At 42.4% G+C, this 19,620-nt stretch overlaps 3 protein-coding genes across 6 annotated transcripts; 2 read left to right on the top strand and 1 right to left on the bottom strand.

The window, feature by feature from the left end:
* Nucleotides 1-261: 261 nt before the first annotated feature.
* Nucleotides 262-11,832, top strand: LOC134194905 (3-oxoacyl-[acyl-carrier-protein] synthase, mitochondrial-like). 4 transcript variants are annotated; one of them, XM_062663885.1, is made up of 11 exons: nucleotides 262-1,138; nucleotides 2,836-2,950; nucleotides 3,245-3,367; nucleotides 7,440-7,511; nucleotides 7,567-7,653; nucleotides 7,710-7,861; nucleotides 7,929-8,043; nucleotides 10,873-10,939; nucleotides 11,192-11,329; nucleotides 11,387-11,532; nucleotides 11,589-11,832. In XM_062663885.1, the coding sequence occupies exons 1-11, from the start codon at nucleotides 1,134-1,136 to the stop codon at nucleotides 11,760-11,762; spliced, it is 1,194 nt and encodes a 397-aa protein (XP_062519869.1). In that variant the 5' UTR covers nucleotides 262-1,133; the 3' UTR covers nucleotides 11,763-11,832. The 4 variants fall into 4 exon arrangements, with proteins under 4 accessions (XP_062519869.1, XP_062519870.1, XP_062519871.1 ...); XM_062663886.1 differs by lacking the exon at nucleotides 2,836-2,950 and having other exon boundaries at nucleotides 264-1,138; nucleotides 7,440-7,653; XM_062663887.1 differs by lacking the exon at nucleotides 2,836-2,950 and having other exon boundaries at nucleotides 265-1,138; nucleotides 7,440-7,578; nucleotides 7,695-7,861.
* Nucleotides 11,833-14,492: 2,660 nt separating this feature from the next.
* LOC134195155 (uncharacterized) lies at nucleotides 14,493-17,134 on the top strand. Its single transcript, XM_062664163.1, has 4 exons — nucleotides 14,493-15,352; nucleotides 15,443-15,529; nucleotides 15,627-15,814; nucleotides 16,736-17,134. The coding sequence occupies exons 1-4, from the start codon at nucleotides 14,510-14,512 to the stop codon at nucleotides 17,037-17,039; spliced, it is 1,422 nt and encodes a 473-aa protein (XP_062520147.1). The 5' UTR covers nucleotides 14,493-14,509; the 3' UTR covers nucleotides 17,040-17,134.
* A 680-nt stretch (nucleotides 17,135-17,814) lies between these two features.
* LOC134195154 (fizzy-related protein homolog) lies at nucleotides 17,815-19,608 on the bottom strand. The gene is made up of 2 exons (XM_062664162.1): nucleotides 19,479-19,608; nucleotides 17,815-19,356 (listed from the first exon to the last, which is right to left on the bottom strand). The coding sequence occupies exon 2, from the start codon at nucleotides 19,346-19,348 to the stop codon at nucleotides 17,921-17,923; it is 1,428 nt and encodes a 475-aa protein (XP_062520146.1). The 5' UTR covers nucleotides 19,349-19,356; nucleotides 19,479-19,608; the 3' UTR covers nucleotides 17,815-17,920.
* Between the last annotated feature and the right edge of the window lie 12 nt (nucleotides 19,609-19,620).

Here is a 19,620-nt window from a genome sequence, read left to right on the forward strand (position 1 = left end):
GTACATTTTATTGTGTTTTTGACAGCCTAGTCAGTGACAGAGAAGCTTCTACGTTAAAATTTTCTTTACAAAATTATTTGCTGTTTATCTGAGTCTAGATTCAAACCTCTTCACACCTTGACTAGATAATGTAAAGTTGCTAAATTGGGGATAAACATCATTATCTTCCTAAATCTTGTCTGCGCATGTGCTGTAAAGTGAATATTTTATCATAGTAAACAAAGTTGTGGCGTTTAGTGTAATTGGTTTATAAGCAAGAACTCGTTAATATTTACACACTACTATGTAACATTTCGTCCAACCGCCGTTAGCTCTGCGTATCGCTTCTACGCGACGCGGAAGACCGTCAACTAAAGTCTGTACAAGATCAACAGGAATTGACGCCCACGCTGTCTGCACCGCCGCCCAGAGATCGGCTGCTGTTCGAGGGTGCAGACGATTTACCCTCACTTTCAGCCAGAGCCACAGATGTTCTATTGGATGGGCGTCTGGAGAGCGAGACAGCCACTCAAGAACAGTGACGTCATTAGCACGAAGCGACTCTCTCGTGGAAAACGCAGTGTGGATTTTTACGAGGTCGTCGAGCGTTGAGACCTTTCTCTGACAGGCGTCTACTAATGAGGGAATGTGACATAGGCTGGCCAGCCACGACAGTCAAGTCTGCTTGAAGCTCTCACAGAGTGACTTGGCGATCTCGAAGAACACCAAATTCGATATGTCGGTCAGTTCGAGTTGTTGTTTTTCTACCTCGGCCTGGTCTTCTTTTGTAGTCGCTGCTGCCGTTTTGAAGGCGTCTGATGACATTTTGAATCACTCCACGAGAGACTCCTACAACTCCTGCCACTTCACGTTCTGACAACTCGTTCTCAAGATGGACTTCGATTTCTTTTAGAGTCATGGGGATGCACTGCTTTCTTTGAGGCATGATTACACACGGACAACGCAAAGAATCGATTCAAGGTCGGAAATTGGAACGAAATGATAACTGAACTGTAGGGTTGCCGACGTTTGCCGCTCTGTGAGCTCCAACAGCGTATAAAAACAGGACAATTTGGCGCCATTGTCTCAACTTGCACTATTCTCAGCCATCACAGAATATAACCGGAAGTAACGAATTTAGGAATTTCTACGTTATGCAGTAAGAAATAACATTGATGCCAACAGTTTTGCGTCTTGTAATAATTAGTGCATTGATTTAGCGCTTTTGTTTGTTTTTTTAAACAATTACAGATCATAAGAACGAGTTTGTTACGTCATAAACAATTTGCTCATTTGCTGCCAAACAAAGACAGAACGGCAATTTCTCACAACTTGACGATGAATTTAATGTTAAGTTCTCTCAGTAGTAGAAAGCATAGGAAGGAAACGGTTTAGATTGGACATCTGTGGTTTACTGCCAGACAAACGCACTTCGATTTCTTTAGTGAAAGACAACAAAATTATTTAGTTGTAGCTCTAACTCTAAGAACACAAGTATTGCTATATGTTGGTAGTTCAAAGTAATCATGAAAGGAACTTCTGGTATCATTTTACACCATTCACACATTTTGTCCATCACGTGAGTAGGGTGGATTTATAATTTTGCAAGAGTCTGTACAAGGAGCTGCAGTGTGTTGTGGGTCTGTGCCCCTTTTAATCATTCCAATTTTTGCATTTCAATGCTGTTAAAAATTGCAAATATCTCAAATGCTTTAATGTACATTTGATTTTTACAAACCATAAAGCAAAAAATTGCAATTTTGGTTGAGCAGTGATTCTATTGTTTGATAAGGTCATTGTTCAACTGTTGGAAATGTATCTTATTGTCAATTGTTAGATTTTAATGTTTGCATAAATTGGAAATTGCAACAATGGCAGTGGTACCATTTGATCATTCTAATTTTTGTAACCTAACCTTGTTCAACACCAAGGCCAACATATAAAGTGAGAAAATGTGCTGCAGCCGCCGTTGCCTGAGCCTGAACTGTTTGCTGTAGGTGTTAATTGTATTAATAAGTTTGATAAGCAATCCCCAATAATTGCACATGTTGTTTCCAAGGTAGTCTATCAAGGTACAGAACACTCACCGTTATTGTCAGTTACATCTAGCCTTTTTTATTTAGATAGGCAATTGTTTGTTTCGTAAATTCATAAATTGGTCTACCATGAAGCTGCTTGGTCATCAACAGTGTGTCTGAAGATGTCCTATAGGACAACTTTATTAATACAAGTAGCACCTACAGCCACTTATAGTGTGAAACAGTTCAGGCAACTGCAGGGGCAGCAAATTTTCTCACTTCATATGTTGGCCAAGATGTTGAGCAAAATGTTAGGTTACAAAATTAGAATGATCAAATGGTGCCATTGCCGCTGTTGCAATTTTTAATTTGTGTAAACAATAATATCTAACAATTGACGATAACATTTCCAACAGTTGAACAATATCCTTATATCAACAATAGAATCACTACTCAACCAAAATTGCAAATTTTTGCTTTATGGTTTGTAAAAATCAAATGTACATGAGACATTTTTTTGTAATTTTTAACAGCATTAAATGCAAAAATTGGAATGATCAAAAGGCACAGACCATTGCGACATCTCTTGTACGTGTATTGTATGATATCATGCTAATCTAATTTTGTAAATACTACCAGTGTATAATGTTTTAAATTGTTAATGTATTCAAAGTTAAGGGACCTTGCTTGAGTGTTTGTTTTAGTTGTTTAGGGAAGAGAGGTATATTGACATAAACTAGTTAGACTACTTGACTCACTTGTTAGTGAGTGTGCATACTGTCCTATATGCACATGTCGATTTAATGTACTGTATTCTAAACGATGGATTTTCTGAAAGGATGGCCATGTCGCAAGTCAAAATAACAGGAGGAATGGTGCTGGAAATCTACTTTGAAGTCTATACTCTGTGTGTAGATTTGGCTGTAAATCATTATCGTATGATTACAATAAAAGTATGTGCTTGGCATGGTTGTTGATTATTATGTTACTCCTTATCTCTAGTTTGTGTCTGGTTACCACATTTTCATCTATAATAAATGAGTCATCATCGAATTAAATGAAGCTGCCAACTAGACATTTGCTTCGACTCATTGAGAGTAGTCCCGGTTAAAGAGCATTTTAGTTACAATCAGCTGTTTGTTTGGGCTGTGAATTATGACTAGAAATTACTTGTTGGCATGTGGTAATGTGATGTTAGTAGCTTGTGCATATATGTACCTGTGATTTACGCATTTCTTTGTTTGTAGCAAAAGCATAATATTGCTCAGCATACTGTTTTGGGGATCGCAGCTGCAGAGCTGGCTTTACGTGAATCTGGCTACAGTAAGGATGTACTGGAGAAACTCTCAGATGAAGAGAGAGAGAGAATGGTACATTACATCCATAATGCATGATAACAAATAAACAAATCTATTTACTTTACTGTAGACTAGTAGAGCTTATATCACTTCTACGAAGTTCTGTTGTGATCTTGACTGCCAAGGAGTGTAACAAAACATCATAAGCCATTGTGAGGGCTTGCTGGAAGAAGACAATAGACCAATAGAGTTATGACACAACTAAGTTTGTTAGACAACAGCACAAGCTCAGTAATAGAAACAATGACAGATTGTGTTGAGATGCGATAAGTCTTTAGATGCTTGATTGTGAAGGTGCTTGTCACAATGTGCATTATCTATGTCAGTGGCGGATACAGGATTTGATAGACGGGGGGGAGGGGCATGAAACCTAGTTTGTGGGCGTGTCCACTAAAAAGTGAGCTTAGACGGCTAAGTGTAGTGTTAAATACTTCAATTACTAAGTAGCGGTAAAATAGTTGTTACAGAGTGTGTTCTTAAAACAAAAACATAAGAAATTAAAACAAAACTTAGACTAACTTAATTAATTTTCTTCAGGGTCAATAACTGTTAAGTGGACTTTGAAGTAACATTCTTCTTGGCCGCTTAGAAGCAAACGAATTTACAATAATGTCATAGTCAAGAGGAATATCCTCGTGAATAAACAGTAATATAAGTGCATTAAGTCGGTTCTGTAACATTGTTGTTCGTAGCTTCGACTTTACGTACTGCAGGGATGAGTTACCTCTCTCTACGCTTGCAGTTGTGACAGGAATAACAAGTATCAGCTTCAGCAATGTGCAAATGTTAAGATACAGTTTGTCGTTAGCCTGTAAGTTTCACAGATATTGTCAGGAAGTTGTGTAGGAAATAGTTTCCATTTCTCAATCCACAATTTTACTTCTTGTTCAAATGCCTCCGCAGCTGGTAGGTCTTGGTGAAAGCGTTTATACAGTTCAGCCACCTCACCATCAGTTAGAGTGGTCAAGTTACAAGGTAACAACTGAAGTCCCTTGATAGCCTGTTGGTTAAGTTGGGATAATCTTGTGGAAAGTTCTGCTGTAAGGTGGTCAAGAAAAGGAATAAATGTAGTACACCTCCAGTAGGTTTTGGGGTTCTCAACTTCAATGTTAGAGCGAAGACTTTGTCGACTACACGTTCTTGGCACGGTCAATTCCTCCATCCCATGCAGTTTAGCCATTGTACACATAGATGCGTAAACCTTGTCGTATTCATTGCTGGGATCCGCTCGGATGTCCTTGAGAACATGCTTACAACGTCTACCTCTTTGTAAGCTGTCAAAATATCTTGCGTAGAACCTTGGAGAAGGCAGCTTAGGGGTTTGGTGTAATTAAAGAAGTAGAGATTTGTCTGGAATGCTGCAATAAATTGGTGTGACGAGATAGCTTTGAGAAGTCCATTGGCCTCCGTCACGCTTTTGGCATTCCACTCCCTACTTGAGCTTCTGCTTATAGTCTCAAAGCATTTTACGATAGGTTCGTACATCTCAGCAAATTCAACCAAGATGGTATGCCGTTCGATCCAACGCGTTTCACACATCAGTTTTACTTCGTGAGGGGAAACTTCCGTGACTCCAAGTGATTTCCTTTGAACATTTACCTTTGAAACTGAAGTCTCAAGATGTCGCTGTCTTTCGGGGGAATACTTAAAGAAAATACCTACAGCCTTTAGATGAGAGAGCATGTAGCAGATGTCGGGAACAGTGGATGACTTGGAAATAGCCAAGTTCAGTTGATGGCTAGCGCAGTGATAATATGCTGTCTTGGGAACTTTCTCTCAAAACTTAGCCTGACAGCCATTTAGGTGACCAGACATGCTTTCTGCACCATCATATGCTTGTGCACGACAAAGGTTGCAATCAATTCCAAACCGAGAGAGAGCTGGAAAGAGTTTGTCACAAATCGAAGCTCCCCTTACACTTTCACAGGGGATAAAACTGACAAGTCTCTCTACCGGTTGATTATCTTTGACATAACGAAGAACCACCCCAAGCTGCTCCCATCCACTCAAATCTGTTACTCCATTAGCCTCCAGTCCAAAGAACTTGCTAGCCTTCACATCAGACAAAATCTTGCTTAAGACATAGTCACCCATGCATTCCAAAAGATTGTTTTGGGAGGTCTTAGATGTGTGTGTGGCATTTTTTGCACATTGTTTTTCTAGAAATTCTTTTAAAACAGTATCTCCTGAATCAATTCGAAATTGCACTAATGCTAGGAATTTTTCTTTGTTGATGACGTCACATGTAGAATCATCTCTGTGTTCCCTCAGTGAAATGCCCTGCCTGCCACAGAATTCCAAGCATTTGACAATGGATGTCAGAACAGCATGATTTCTTTTCACAAGCTGCTGTTCTTCAAGATTAATTGCAAAATCAACTCTTTGACTAGGGTTTTCCATGGTTACAATGAATGCCATAAGCCTTGCTTCAGATAGCTGGTGATAATGGACACTTGCGTGTGCTGTCAAATCAACTTTACCATCTTTCCAATTTTGGTAAGGCTTCTTAACCAGTAAATTGGTGCGGGAGGCTCCCTGATGGGAACCACTCGCTGGAAACAGGACACATGCCAGGCAGTACAAGCCTGAAGCTCTCCTTGAATATGAGAGAAAAGTAAACATGTCAAACCATTCTCGATTGCAGTTCCTGTGATATACGCCACTCTTTCGTTAGGAATCCTTGTAGGTTCGAGTGGGAATTTTCTCGTACTCCAAGGGTCTTCTCTCGTTGATAAGGCGCCATTTTACTGCATCTGGAATGACCGCTAGCGAGTCTGCCACAAAGTCAGCAATGTCAATTTTAACGTGGTCATTTTCATTTCCCGTTGCAAGTTGATTTGTTGTTTGTTGTAATCCGGAAGTTGCCCTAGCGGAAGCCACGTTGAAACCAGATGAGTCCATTGCTCTGTACTTTGTTGCCTGCTCTTGAGATGACGACTCAGAAAGAAATCCTGTCAGTGATAACTGTTTGCGTTTGGTACACGCCATGTGTCGAACTTTTCCCTGCTTGTACGTGTACGTGTACAGACAGAGCATGCGCACTTGCAGGTATTTGTAGATGCACGGTAATAGGTCAAAATGATTCTATTTATAGTGTTAGGATCCTGTAGACTCAGATTTGAAAATTCTACGTCACCCTCTGAGTACCAACCAATGTCTGATGGGTCCGTTCACTTAAAAGAAAGTTTTCCAAACGGGGGGGGGGGGGGGGCACATGCCTCCAGTGCCCTCGTCTGGATCCGCTAGTGTATGTAGCTATGGTAGATATTGGGTTGAGCATGCTTTGGGAATATATGTGCTCTTAGTGATTTAAGGAAGTCAAAAAAGGGGATGGGCTGGCTATGCCAGACTATTTCAAGTTAATTACATTTTAGAGGCAAATATGTAGGTCGTGCCTTTGATTGTTCTGCTGAGAATTTCTATTGTTAATACTTACTTGTGTCAGCAATAGCTTGACATAGCTGTTGCTAATTTTTATAAAGCAAGTTGCTGCATTGCTTTCTGTTTGTCAGTGAATGGAGTTTTGCAGTTTGAGAAAACTGTGACTTTTTTAGTCTTGTTCTTCTCAACAAAGAGTTGTTTACAAATATTTTGATCTTCTTATCACTTCTTTGTGTTTACTGACTACACACACACACACACACACACACACACACACACACACACACACACACACAACACACACACACACACACACACACACACACACACACACACACACACACACACACACACACACACACACACACACATGGTCAGTAGCGACATGCTTATGAAGGTACTGCTCACCATATATAAGTTATTACATTCATATACTACGTACTTTCTTACGTATATAAACATCACAGGCCAGGTACTAGGACACCAAATTACAAAAATTAATTTTCGTGCAAATTTGCATACACAAGAGACATCACACGTTTGTTGATGCCAGAGCAGATTTCTTGTAATTATTTATTTGAGTGACATATATATACAAGTATTTCACTGATAGTATTTGTAGAATTAAATATTATTAAAACTGTTTTTGTAATTAGCAAATTATTATCCATAATTTTAATCGGATTTTGCTGTTTGTGTGTAGGGAGTTTGTCTTGGAGTCGGAATGTCTAACATTGATGACATCGCCGAGAATTGGTTGGCATTTGAAAATGAAGTGTGTACATTTAGAGCATCATGTGTGGACAACTAGCCGACGTCTTTGCTTGCAGGGCTACCATAAGGTCAGTCCTTACTTTCTTTCCAAAATGCTGACCAACTTGGTTGCGGGAAATATTAGTATTCGATTCGGCCTGCAGGTTAATGTATGCCGCCATGTGATTTGCCCTCGTTGTATTAGTTGCTATTATGTCAGGGACCGAATCATTCGGTATCAACTGCTTGCTCGACTGGCTCTCATTCGGTAGGCGACGCTTTCAGAATGATTCGAAATGGGGATGCTGATCTTATGCTAGCTGGTGCAACGGATGCTCAGGTAACACCACTGGCGATGGCTGCTTGTGCAAGGTTTTTTGTGCCAACAAAATATTGATGTGTAGCATAACAGATCGTCAATTTGCAATTTGTCTTATAGGGCGAAAGCTTTGAGCACGAAGTTCAATGATACGCCAGAAATGGCTTCAAGACCTTTTGATCGAGAAAGAGACGGATTCGTTATTGCTGAAGGAGCCGCTGTCCTCATTCTTGAGGTAAGTATATTTTGTTGGTGTGTGTGTGTGTGTGTGTGTGTGTGTGTGTGTGTGTGTGTGTGTGTGTGTGTGTGTGTGTATGTGTGTGTGTGTGTGTGTGTGTGTGTGTGTGTGTGTGTGTGTGTGTGTCACTGTGTGTGTGTGTGTGTGTGTGTGTGTGTGTGTGTGTGTGTGTGTGTCACTGTGTGTGTGTGTGTGTGTGTGTGTGTGTGTGTGTGTGTGTGTGTGTGTGTGTGTCACTGTGTGTGTGTGTGTGTGTGTGTGTGTGTGTGTGTGTCACTGTGTGTGTGTGTGTGTGTGTGTGTGTGTGTGTGTGTGTCACTGTGTGTGTGTGTGTGTGTGTGTGTGTGTGTGTGTGTGTGTGTGTGTGTGTGTGGGCACATGGAGCAGACGGTAGAGCACGTTGGTGATGACATCCGGGATCTTGTATTTCGTGATGAGGGTTAAAGGTTCGATCCTAGTGGAGGCTCCACTGTCGCAGTTTTCTTGAGCAAGAAACTCACCCACACTTGCTTCTCTCGACTCAGGAGTATAAATGAGTACCTGGTCATTGACTGGGGTGGACAAGACCGCTGGCTTGGCAGTAACATCATGCAGCAGACGGGTACGTGTGGGCCTTGTTGTTCAGTCCCAGAGCTGTGCCATTGTCAGTGCCCCTGGATGACTTTGGCCAAGCTCCAGGTGGATTGTAGCACTGGCCCCAAGACTCCACGTAGCGCATGGAGGCCCTGTCTCTAGAGGCAGGGGTAGCTATCTCTGCACTGACCTCAAGGTCAACGTCGAAGACGTGGAGGGCTTAACATTTGTCCATTGTGTGTGTGTGTGTGTGTGTGTGTGTGTGTGTGTGTGTGTGTGTGTGTGTGTGTGTGTGTGTGTGTGTGTGTGTGTGTGTGTATGTGTGTGTGTGTGTGTGTGTGTGGGCACATGGAGCAGACGGTAGAGCACGTTGGTGATGACATCCGGGATCTTGTATTTCGTGATGAGGGTTAAAGGTTCGATCCTAGTGGAGGCTCCACTGTCGCAGTTTTCTTGAGCAAGAAACTCACCCACACTTGCTTCTCTCGACTCAGGAGTATAAATGAGTACCTGGTCATTGACTGGGGTGGACAAGACCGCTGGCTTGGCAGTAACATCATGCAGCAGACGGGTACGTGTGGGCCTTGTTGTTCAGTCCCAGAGCTGTGCCATTGTCAGTGCCCCTGGATGACTTTGGCCAAGCTCCAGGTGGATTGTAGCACTGGCCCCAAGACTCCACGTAGTGCATGGAGGCCCTGTCTCTAGAGGCAGGGGGAGCTATCTCTGCACTGACCTCAAGGTCAACGTCGAAAGACGTGGAGGGCTTAACATTTGTCCATTGTGTGTGTGTGTGTGTGTGTGTGTGTGTGTGTGTGTGTGTGTGTGTGTGTGTGTGTGTGTGTGTCTGACTATTCAGCGTACGATAAATCGGTTGTTCGGGCACCCGGGACAATCAAAAATATCCGAGCAACTGAAACAGGAAACTAGGCTTGCCCAGCGATAACCCTGGGATTTTTGTTAACCCAAGGACTAACCAAACTGAAGTCATGCACATTACGTGGTCCACCTGTTCATCTTCAGCACTTGAAGCCAATCCTTCCAGTTCTATATTAACCACTTTCTCCCTGTAGTACCAAACACCACTTACCTCAAAACGACAACTACCCATTGCAGAAGAAACTTTGAAATTGTAATTGAATATGATTTATCAGACGATGATTAGTCAGCTTCAAGTGATGTCAATGAAGTAGTTAGAAGACCAAGTGCTCCACAAAAGAAGGCAGTGAAGGTCTCTGGAGTCTCAATGAGACCAAGACTTTGAAAGGAACACACAGCAAAGACTATTTCATTTAGTTTATGGGCAACCAGAGTAGTGACCGGGCAACTAAAACTTTAAGGTATGGTTTCTCGGGGACTACTCAGAGATGACAGGATTTGTCGTACACTGCTATTATTGCGGGTGTTTAGGTTCAATGCCACGTATTCTTAGTACGTTGGATGGTCTTTATATTTTCTTGCTTCAAGGCCTACATATCAGAATATTGTGTTATGGTTACGGTGATAGAGTGAAAACATTGACTGTTTAGACTGATGTTTAGCCCCATTTTATTCTTGGATTAGAAAAGTTGTGCACTCACTTGTTTAATTAATTGACGTTACTTGTGCTAAGAGCACGAGTTTAGCACATCGTCATTGTCTTATTGAAAAATGTGGGTTTGGTAGAGTGGACATTGTCAGCTTGCACAGAATGATTGTGCAAGTGTATAAGTATGGGTTATTGTATGATTAGTTGTACTACATGTGGCTTTTTACACAAGGTGGGGTTATTACTCGAGGCAAAGTCGGAGGTGGATATAACCTCACTTTGAGTGCTGGCAAAGCTGTGTAGGACAGTAATCATATGATAAGTAATTTATACTGTAGTCATGTGATGTGATATCGTAAGTGAGAGTGTGATATTAACCGGAAGTAACTTATTGCACACTTGCTGTACAATGCGTTGTATACACCATCTAAATGCACGCTCGTGACTGTTCATGCATCACGTGACTATAGCATAACTTATTAAGTGTATTTTAATTAATTAAATGACTTGTATTGTCTTGGGTTTCCACTTTTAGTGGGATTCTAATACGTGCACAGGATGCATGCTTCCTGCTTGGGTGGCCAACAGTATATAGTCACTCTGGTGTTGCTTTATGATTGCATTGAGCAAATACAGGTGGATGTTTGAATGTGCTTAGTGAAGAAGTGATGTCGAATACGATGGATTGTTAGGACGAGAATGGACTAATTGCTTTGTGTAATGTGAAGGAGTATGAAAGAGCAAAACAGCGAGGTGTTGATATATATGGTGAAATATTGGGCTATGGAATGTCAGGTAAGATATGATGTGTGGTGTGTATGTGTGTGTCTATCTGTCTGTTTGTCTGTCTGTCGGTCTCTCTGTCTGTGTCTCTCTGTGTGTACACGTTTGTGTTTACATTATGTCAAAGAGTAAGATTTATAGGTTTAGTCACCTTTTGTGTAGTTTTTCTAAGTGTGTTTAGTCCTTGTTTGTTTTTCTTCGGATATTTTGTACCATTCTGTGTAGTTATTGACACTATTTGCATGACTTACTTTATATGAACAGGAGACGCCAGCCACATTACTGCTCCAAGTGAAGATGGCAGAGGAGCATTCAATGCCATGACTGCAGCATTAAGAGACGCACAGCAGAGTCTGGAAAATGTTTGTTATATTAACGCACATGCGACGTCAACCCCACTGGGTAAGATCTCTGAGCTACCAACAGTTTCGTGTTTAATCATAGAATTCTTCTGTTTAGGTGATGCAGTAGAGAATCGAGCCATTGTGCGGCTCTTTGGATCAAACAATGGTCTAGCGGTTTCCTCAACAAAAGGTGGTACAGGTCATCTCCTCGCAGCAGCAGGAAGCCTAGAGGCAGCCATTACAGTTCTATCACTTCACACAGTACGGATGTGCTTTCGTGTTACTCATTGAGCGACTAATATGAATGTTTCGTACAGAGAGAATTGCCACCCACGATCAATCTTCACAATCTGGATCCAGCCGCCGACTTTCCTTTGAACTATGTGCCAAACGAAGCTCAGCAGTTGGCATCAGAAAGAAAGTCGGTTGCTCTTAGCAACTCATTTGGATTTGGAGGTACTAATGCTTGCCTTTGCATGAGAGCCATGTAAGACATGAATATGTGTAGCTCTAATGAATGATCTAGTTGCACGGCTCTGACAATAGATTGTGCAGCAATGAATTCTGTATCTCTAAATCTATGTTGAAAACAATAGTTGCAGTGTGAAGAGCATTATTTGTACTTGCAATCTGAAGCATTCCAGGGACATTCGGGTATCAACACAGTGCTTAATATCAATGACCAGCATTATTATATCTATTGCCCTAAAACAATTATGACAATTAATGTCAACCTAGGATATCTGTGCAAAGTATCAAATGAAGACAATTAATGTGTGCATGTGTGATGTGATTGTAACGAGAGCATTTGTTGGGTTGCCTTTATGTATCCTCCATTTGTTTGTCTAATTGTGTCTTTGTTGTGCAAATCAATGTACGAAGGCAGATCTTTATAGAAAATGTATCTTTAATCCAGTTAGTGGTGAGACTCGCTTCGAAAAGAGTACAGGCTCTTGTCTTTGCTAAACTTACCAATGAGGCTGGTAGTATTTTCCGTTTTCATGATGCCTTGGTTTGAGTATCTCCAAACGAACTTCTTATTTTGACTTATTATGACTTATTATTTTATCAAGGAATGGTATTGTACTGACTTGCCATCTGAATTCAGCTGTCGACTGTTCTTAATGTATGTGCCAAACAAAGCTCAGCAGCTGGAGCAGTGTCGTAACAACGAAATTTGCTAGCGTGCGTTAAATGGGTGTGGTCTAGCGTGCGTTACATTATTATGAGAGTCAATAAAGATTCCCGGATGTGGTTAGATTCTGATTGTCAAATGAGTATCGAAAGTCCAAACCTAGTGCGTACTCTACAGTTATTTAATGAAACCATTTATATTAGATGTGAGCTTCGAAATATGTTTATATGCAGGTACCAATAACCAATATTATATTACTTATTAATCATTAATACATCAAACCGGAAGCTGTTTGCATTGTGTCTCTGGCAAAAGCCATCTTTTGAAAACCAGTTTGGCCAAACAGATCAGTCAAACTGGATGCTACAGCCTTGTGGCATTGGAAATAAAGCCAGTTGCTTACGGCAAGTCATCTGGATTTGGAGGTACTAATGCTTGCCTTTGCATGAGAGCCACGTAGGACAAGAACACACTCCAGTAAGTGACCTAAGTGTTTGTGTTAGCCTCTCCATGTAGCATTGTGTTGCAGCATTATGTAGCAATCATTGAGTACTGGAAGCATGCATATGCTTGCCTTGTTTTGAGCTGGGTGGGTAATGGACATTTTGAGGAACTGTCCATGCAATGACCTGCAGATATAAAAGAAATAGATGTGTTAGACTACAATATAGTAACTTGTTCTGAGATCATGAAGGAATTTCTCTTCTGTAAGAGTGTGTTCTGAGTAGTCTTTCGCTCGCTGGAAGTTGATGAACAACAAAGTCGAAAGTGCATGTAATTACACGACCATGTGTTAAGATTTGTATCTAACTTTGTATTCACATTTGATTACACACATACCAGTACAGTATACATATATATATATATATATATATATATATATATATATATATATATATATATATATATATATATATGGTATAGACAACATTCTTGGTCAATTATATAGCATCTTGCCCATCATTTAGTGTTGTGTACTTACATTGTTGGGGCAATGATTTTTTGGTCAAACATAAAAACTGAAATATTGAACAGCTGACAGAAAGAATGAAAGCGAGTGCGCCATAAATAAGAAAGTTTGCCCAATTATATAATGTTAGCTACTTATTTTGATCAATTTTATGTAGTAAACTTAATAACAATTTGGACGGCTGCCTCTCCTGGTGGCTCTTAACATTTAGTTTTACTAATTCATCACATATGATGTTATTTATAATTATTCTGTTTTTGGGGATTATGTATATCGTCAAATATATTGATTGGCGCATCTTTCTGTATTTTGGGAGATAAAAACCTTTCATGGCTAATGATCGACTGTGTGTTAAAGGCAACTCAACTGGATCTAGTCTTATAAATATTGAAATTATTTATTGACAATACTCAGAATTTTACAGTTGGGAGCGGGGCAACCACTGTGTACATGAACTATGATGGTACTGTGTGCTTACAAAAATAGAGACTGTGCTCAAAGTTGGGTGTGCCCAAGTTGGGATGCTCGACTTCCGGGCCCTCCCCAGTTCTTCCCCCTGGTACAGATTCGTCGGTCATTAGGTTTACAGTGGATGAATTAGCTTCTAATGGCGTTGCTAGGCATATGAACGTAGAGAAGTCGCTGGGAAGGTCATGCACACCTGTACTTGAGAGGGCGGGGGGGGGGGGGGCCTATTGAGCGACGCCTCTGCGTAGCTACAGACATAATCCAATAATGTTTGTGATTACACTCTCATTTCGTACGCATTTGTCTAAGACGTAGTCCCTTAGCGAAAATGATCCTCAGAGCTATAGGCTAAAGCGGCACTTGGATTACAAATTGGGATTTGAGGACTCGGGATTGTTAGTTTGACACAACTAAATCACCCGTCACACATCACACCGTTGAGTCGGTAGTGATCACATCACTTTTAGTCAGCTTGCAGTTGTCTCTCTACGGTATCACTGCTACTTTCTCCGGTCACGTGGCGACTGACCATGAATCCAAGCGGTGCATGGGAGAGTGACTCGTATTTGCAATTGAGTGAAGTGAAGAAAATGTTCAGGAACGCTGACGGTGACCAAATGCGGACAGTGAACGAGTATCATTCCTACTTAAAGGATGATGGCGACATGCTGCCATTCACGGTATCTCGTGACTATGATGCCGACTCTCGTGAAGGAATGAGCTTGCTAGACACGAGAACAGCGGAAGACGTGATGGCCATGCTGCTTAAAGGAACAAGCCCCGCACAATTACAAGATTCGGGAGACGAAGTGTCAGTGTGCAGTGAAACTATGTTGGAACGCTTGCAATTTCATTCTGCCTTACAGTTACCGCCCTCGGTCTATTCAGTGAGTCCCACTCTAGCCGTAGGAAATACAATACAGTACAATGAGTATCCCAAACCGCGAGAGTTTGCTAGTTACGCAACTACGCACATTCCGGATGTGGTGCCAACAAGAAACTTTCCCTTACGTACTGTACTTCCTGTCGATGAGGTAAAAAATATTCCCAACCCTCATTCACTTTCAACTTTAGCTAAGTTCCAGTCCGTAGACGAGATGAGCTCTTCTATGCTTGTACAGCCGCTGCAGAACAGCCATTTTCCTGCAGAAATGGAAATTTTTCATTTGTTAGAAGAAGCAGAGCTTTGCCACCAGTTGCAAAACGATAAACGACTAATAGAATACGAACAATGTGAGGATACAAAGGCGTGGTTATATCTGCCATATGCGTCTACCGGCACGGACGCAACATCCAGTCTGCAGCAACACACGAAGAAAGCAACCGCAGAAAGGGCGACCGACTGGGAAGGAATTGCACGTATTAGTCCAGACGTCCGTCACTCTCTGCTGTACCACTTCTCCATTTCAGAGCAACCGGAAAAGTGGAGCTTGCAGTCAACGTCCAACGAAGCATCGTCCGACCTGCCGTTACAACCGACTCTGACAGTAACAAATCAACCGCCAGAGGTATACATACATCTCTAGTACACGTATTTGCGAGTGTACAGCGACAACTAGGTGTCTGTCGGTGACGTTCAAACATTTGAATTTTTATAGGATTACCGTCCGAGATACGAAAAAGAAGCGATTGCCAACCCGAAGGGTTACATGCGAAATGAACGCAGAGAACCGGTTGCTCTCAAGGTACGTACTGTATCTAGACGGCTTTGACCTGTAGCGGTATTTTGAATGAGCGACTGTATGAGCGGTCTCCTGTAATTTTACTTCATTTTTTCTTTAGTTGCACGGCGTGAAGTCATCCGTCGGCGATTTGATTTTGACCGTCAGTGTTGTGACTCTTTCTGGTGCACCTCACCCCACCATCTATCCGACGTGCTTTGGCAAGAGGATGCCGCCAGACTGGACAGTGAACGTGAGGAACAGGACGGTAATGACCGTTTTACGAGCGTCCGAAAACTACGAAAAAAGGTGCGTAAACATACAGACTAGAAGAAAGTTACATTTTGATATGCATGGTTATTATACTCTTAATCAAAAGCAGTAGACGCATTTGCTACGGAGACATCACAAGGAAGCTGTAGGGTACCGCGGATCGAGCTCCTTTTGTAGGATGTGTACAGTACTGTACGGACTTTAGCTGTAACAGCCTGAATATGTATAGAGGTGCTGCATGGTGCCTTGATTCAAGTGCAGTTGAACATAACTAAGACACATGGCAAAAAGTCCATGCACTGTTCTGTGAAGAATGTATCCTTGATGTAGTGATGAATGCAACTGTACGGTAGGAAATAAGTCTAAATGACCTGGTCACCATCAGTATGAACGTCTCACGCAAAACACAAGGATGCTTTTACTGCATGGTGTACTTGTAGGGAGCATGCATACCTTGGCGTCACATACTATGGGCTAGGGTAGACGCTAGCCTTACTTTGTGAGGGCTTGGTTTGTTAAAATTGTTATTGAATTTCATCTCGGGTTGTTGAGAATCGAGCAGTTTTTTATCTTAGTTTTGACAAGGTACGCGTTCTCTATGACGTCATATGTTCAACTTAGTGACAAGCCCCCTCACTTTGAGACCCACGTGACACCCTTGATGCATCTTGGGTATACTAAAACATGGTAGTGTTGACTTAGCAAGACATGCAGCTACTGTAGCTACTAGTGCCTGAGAATTAAGGGCAACCACTCGCAGTTTGGAATGCCCTCTTTTTCTGAGCGTACATTAAGTACACTTAAATAGGGATTTCACCATGTAACAGTTGCGATGCATTCATATACTGGCTGACAACCGGTCTTGATGGTGTAGATGTCTAGATTGTAGAGGGGCCGGACTGCATGAAGTCTCTAACTTCCAAGTAAACATCTATTTACTGTTTACTTGGACTGTAGGCTAAAATACCTGGGCGTGAGACGAAACACAATGAAAAACCTGGATCTGGCTCACATGAACATGAAGCAGACCGACGTCACTAACTTTCGTGTACGCTTTCAAGTCGACGTGCCATCCGCTACCGCGGGAGTCTTGCAGCCCGTCTTCGCAGAGACTCGTCAAGTACACGCTGTCTGCCCGGGAACGATGACAAAACTGCGTAAATTCAGAGAATGCCAGTTGGAAATGCAGGCAGAAGGAGCACTCGCCAAACACGAACGACAGCGTCAAACAAAGAGGCTTTATCTAGAAAATGACTTGTAAAAAACAATTTAGATAGATTGTAGTTAGGAATTGAATTTTGACAAGAGAACAAAGTTTAGTTAGTCTGCCTTCATTATGCTCAACAAGACATGAATCTGGAGTGTACAGTACAGCGCACCTGGGTAGCCTCGGTCTCCCAGACCGGTGTAGCGCCAATTTGCGGGTCTGGGAGGCCGAGGCTACAATATCCTGTGTGTTACTATTTTTCAAACTGATCAGACCCATGGGTTACTATTTAAGCAGGGTTACTAATCGAGCATGAGTTATTATTTTTCAATGTCTGCTAGCATGCTATCATGGTTCAAGTTCACGTAGAGCTATGCAAATATTAGAGCAACACAACACATTCTTGACGCATGGAAAACTGTCAAGTTATGGTAACCCGTATTCAATAACCAATAGTTTACTCAGTGTCCTCATCATAAAAAACCAGTGTGCTCATCGTCATGATGACTGTCTTCATCGTCATGATGACTGTCTTCATGTTCTTCTGACTGTCTCACTTCTGCCAGACTTGTTTTGTTTCCTCAATTTTTTTGTGTTACCATTTGGTTTCTATGTACTTCCAAAGCATGGGTTACTAATCAAGCACGGGTTACTGTTTTTTTCAAACTGATCAGATCCACAGGTTACTATTCGAACACGAGTCACCATTCAAGAAAATACGGTATGTGTGCATGTCTATCGACATACACACATACAAAATACTGCTTCGATGCAAGTAGGTGGGCATAGTTTCACACTCCGTGTTGATCACTCTGTGCATGCACGCTGAATAGAACTCGAGTCTGAAGATTAATGTCTCAAAAAATTGAATTGACACGATAATGCCACTACAAGGAATGGAAAGTGGGAGAGTAAAATTCACAAGTATGTACATACTAACGAATGTAAGCGGTCAGGTCCAGTGCCGAGGTGGTGTGTCGATGTAATCGTGTCTTATTGAAGATGTCCCAGAATCGGAGCGTCTCGTCACCGGCTCCGGTCACAATCGATTGCCCGTCCGGTGACATCGCAAGATACAGAACACGCGTCGTGTGACCAGTCAATTTAGCCATCTGTGCCATTGATGGATATTTCCACAGGACGATGAAATTCTGTGAATATCCGTGCGTGCTGACAAGCTCGTTCGCGTTTTTCGACCACGCAAGATTACATACCTGCGAGTTGGTGTCGACTGATTGTAACGACTGACTATGACCCGTCAGCGTGTTCCAAAATCGAACGCACCGGTCGGTCGTTCCGCCTCCGGATACTAATAATCCATGCTGATGAGGAGACCATGATATTGCCTTCACTGCCGCCACGTGTTCCGTGTACTTACGTTCCGGTTGACACGACACGCCCGATGACACTTGCCCTGCATTCCATACATACAACTTGTTGTCGTTTCCTCCCGATGCGAAGTGCTGCCGGTCGGGAGACCACTTGAGACCGCACACCTCTTGCGTGTGTGCCGTAAGAAACGAGAGAAACATGTCCGGACTTCTGGTATCCCGGTAGAAAATCCGTCGATCTCGACTTCCCGAGACGAGCGAATCAGAATTCCAAGCCAGAGCGCCGACTCTCGAAGTGTGGCCCGACATAGTCCGAATGTGCTTCTCGGCATCGACATCCCACAGTTGGACGTACCCACGTTTGGTGCCGATTCCCAACGTGTGCCCCTTATCCGACCACGCAACCGATGCGACTTCGTCCTGTTGAGCCGATAAGTCGTGAAGGCGCGTCACTTGACTAGAGCACGCATTCCAAAGGTAGACGCTCGATCCCAAACCGACAGAAAGGACATTCTGCGATGACCAATCGAGTAAATTCAGATAAAAATCGTCCTGTAAATCAGGAGCGTCGAGAATCTTAAAAGGTGCCTTTGGTATCTTCCTAGCCGATTTCCTTGGTGAAAGAAGGAGCCACTGGCTGCTTTTACTGACGGGTGACAGCGAGTAAGGCGACCACGATGATTGTGATTTGATTGGTGATCGATACCTCAGCATTTTAGAACTTCCAGTTTCATCCTTCTTCACTTTCTCTGCCCCTCTGACATTCGAAGCGACCTCGCCGAGTACTTCATTGCGCAGAAGCGAGGTGTACACCCGGCGCTCGCGCGCGCTAGCAATGTCTCCACCGCTGTCTTTTCCGATCGAGACGTTCTCTTGGGTCTCCTCCGATCCGGAACCGAAAGACGTGAGCGACGCAAATCGACCGACGAGCTCTGTAGCCACGCGGCTAGGAATGAAGCGGTCGGCGTAACATGGAGGCTGCCGGGCAGGAGACAACGGGCATAGACGCTCTTTCACAAATGGAGACGCCATGCAATCGTCTAAAAACAAGATAAACATACATATAGTAAGACAACAACGACGCCATACGTTAGGAAAACGATTCTACTGAAAAAATGGTGAGGAAAATCGCTGGTAGCGCTAGGTAGCTGTCTGTTCTTACCTTCGAAATGTTGATATGTAAACAAGTACACCTCCCAAGCCTCTGTAGGTAAGTTCACACCTTCCTCCTAGACGACAAGCAAGACTGACTCTATTGAGATCATATATACGGGACACTCGGAAATGCGCTGGCATGGAGATAT

This window comes from Corticium candelabrum, chromosome 19, assembly GCF_963422355.1.
Source record: "Corticium candelabrum chromosome 19, ooCorCand1.1, whole genome shotgun sequence".
Lineage (NCBI taxonomy): Eukaryota > Metazoa > Porifera > Homoscleromorpha > Homosclerophorida > Plakinidae > Corticium > Corticium candelabrum.

Bases quoted from the DNA above. Each gene is read 5' to 3' on its own strand.
- LOC134194905 (XM_062663885.1), top strand. The intron at 7,654-7,709 runs GTTAATGTATGC...CTATTATGTCAG, and splicing joins GTATTCGATTCGGCCTGCAG to GGACCGAATCATTCGGTATC. The intron at 11,330-11,386 runs GTAAGATCTCTG...TCTTCTGTTTAG, and splicing joins TGCGACGTCAACCCCACTGG to GTGATGCAGTAGAGAATCGA.
- LOC134195154 (XM_062664162.1), bottom strand. From the start codon at position 19,348: ATGGCGTCTCCATTTGTGAAAGAGCGTCTATGCCCGTTGTCTCCTGCC.
- LOC134195155 (XM_062664163.1), top strand. From the start codon at position 14,510: ATGCTGCCATTCACGGTATCTCGTGACTATGATGCCGACTCTCGTGAA. The intron at 15,353-15,442 runs GTATACATACAT...GAATTTTTATAG, and splicing joins TAACAAATCAACCGCCAGAG to GATTACCGTCCGAGATACGA. The intron at 15,530-15,626 runs GTACGTACTGTA...TTTTTTCTTTAG, and splicing joins GAGAACCGGTTGCTCTCAAG to TTGCACGGCGTGAAGTCATC.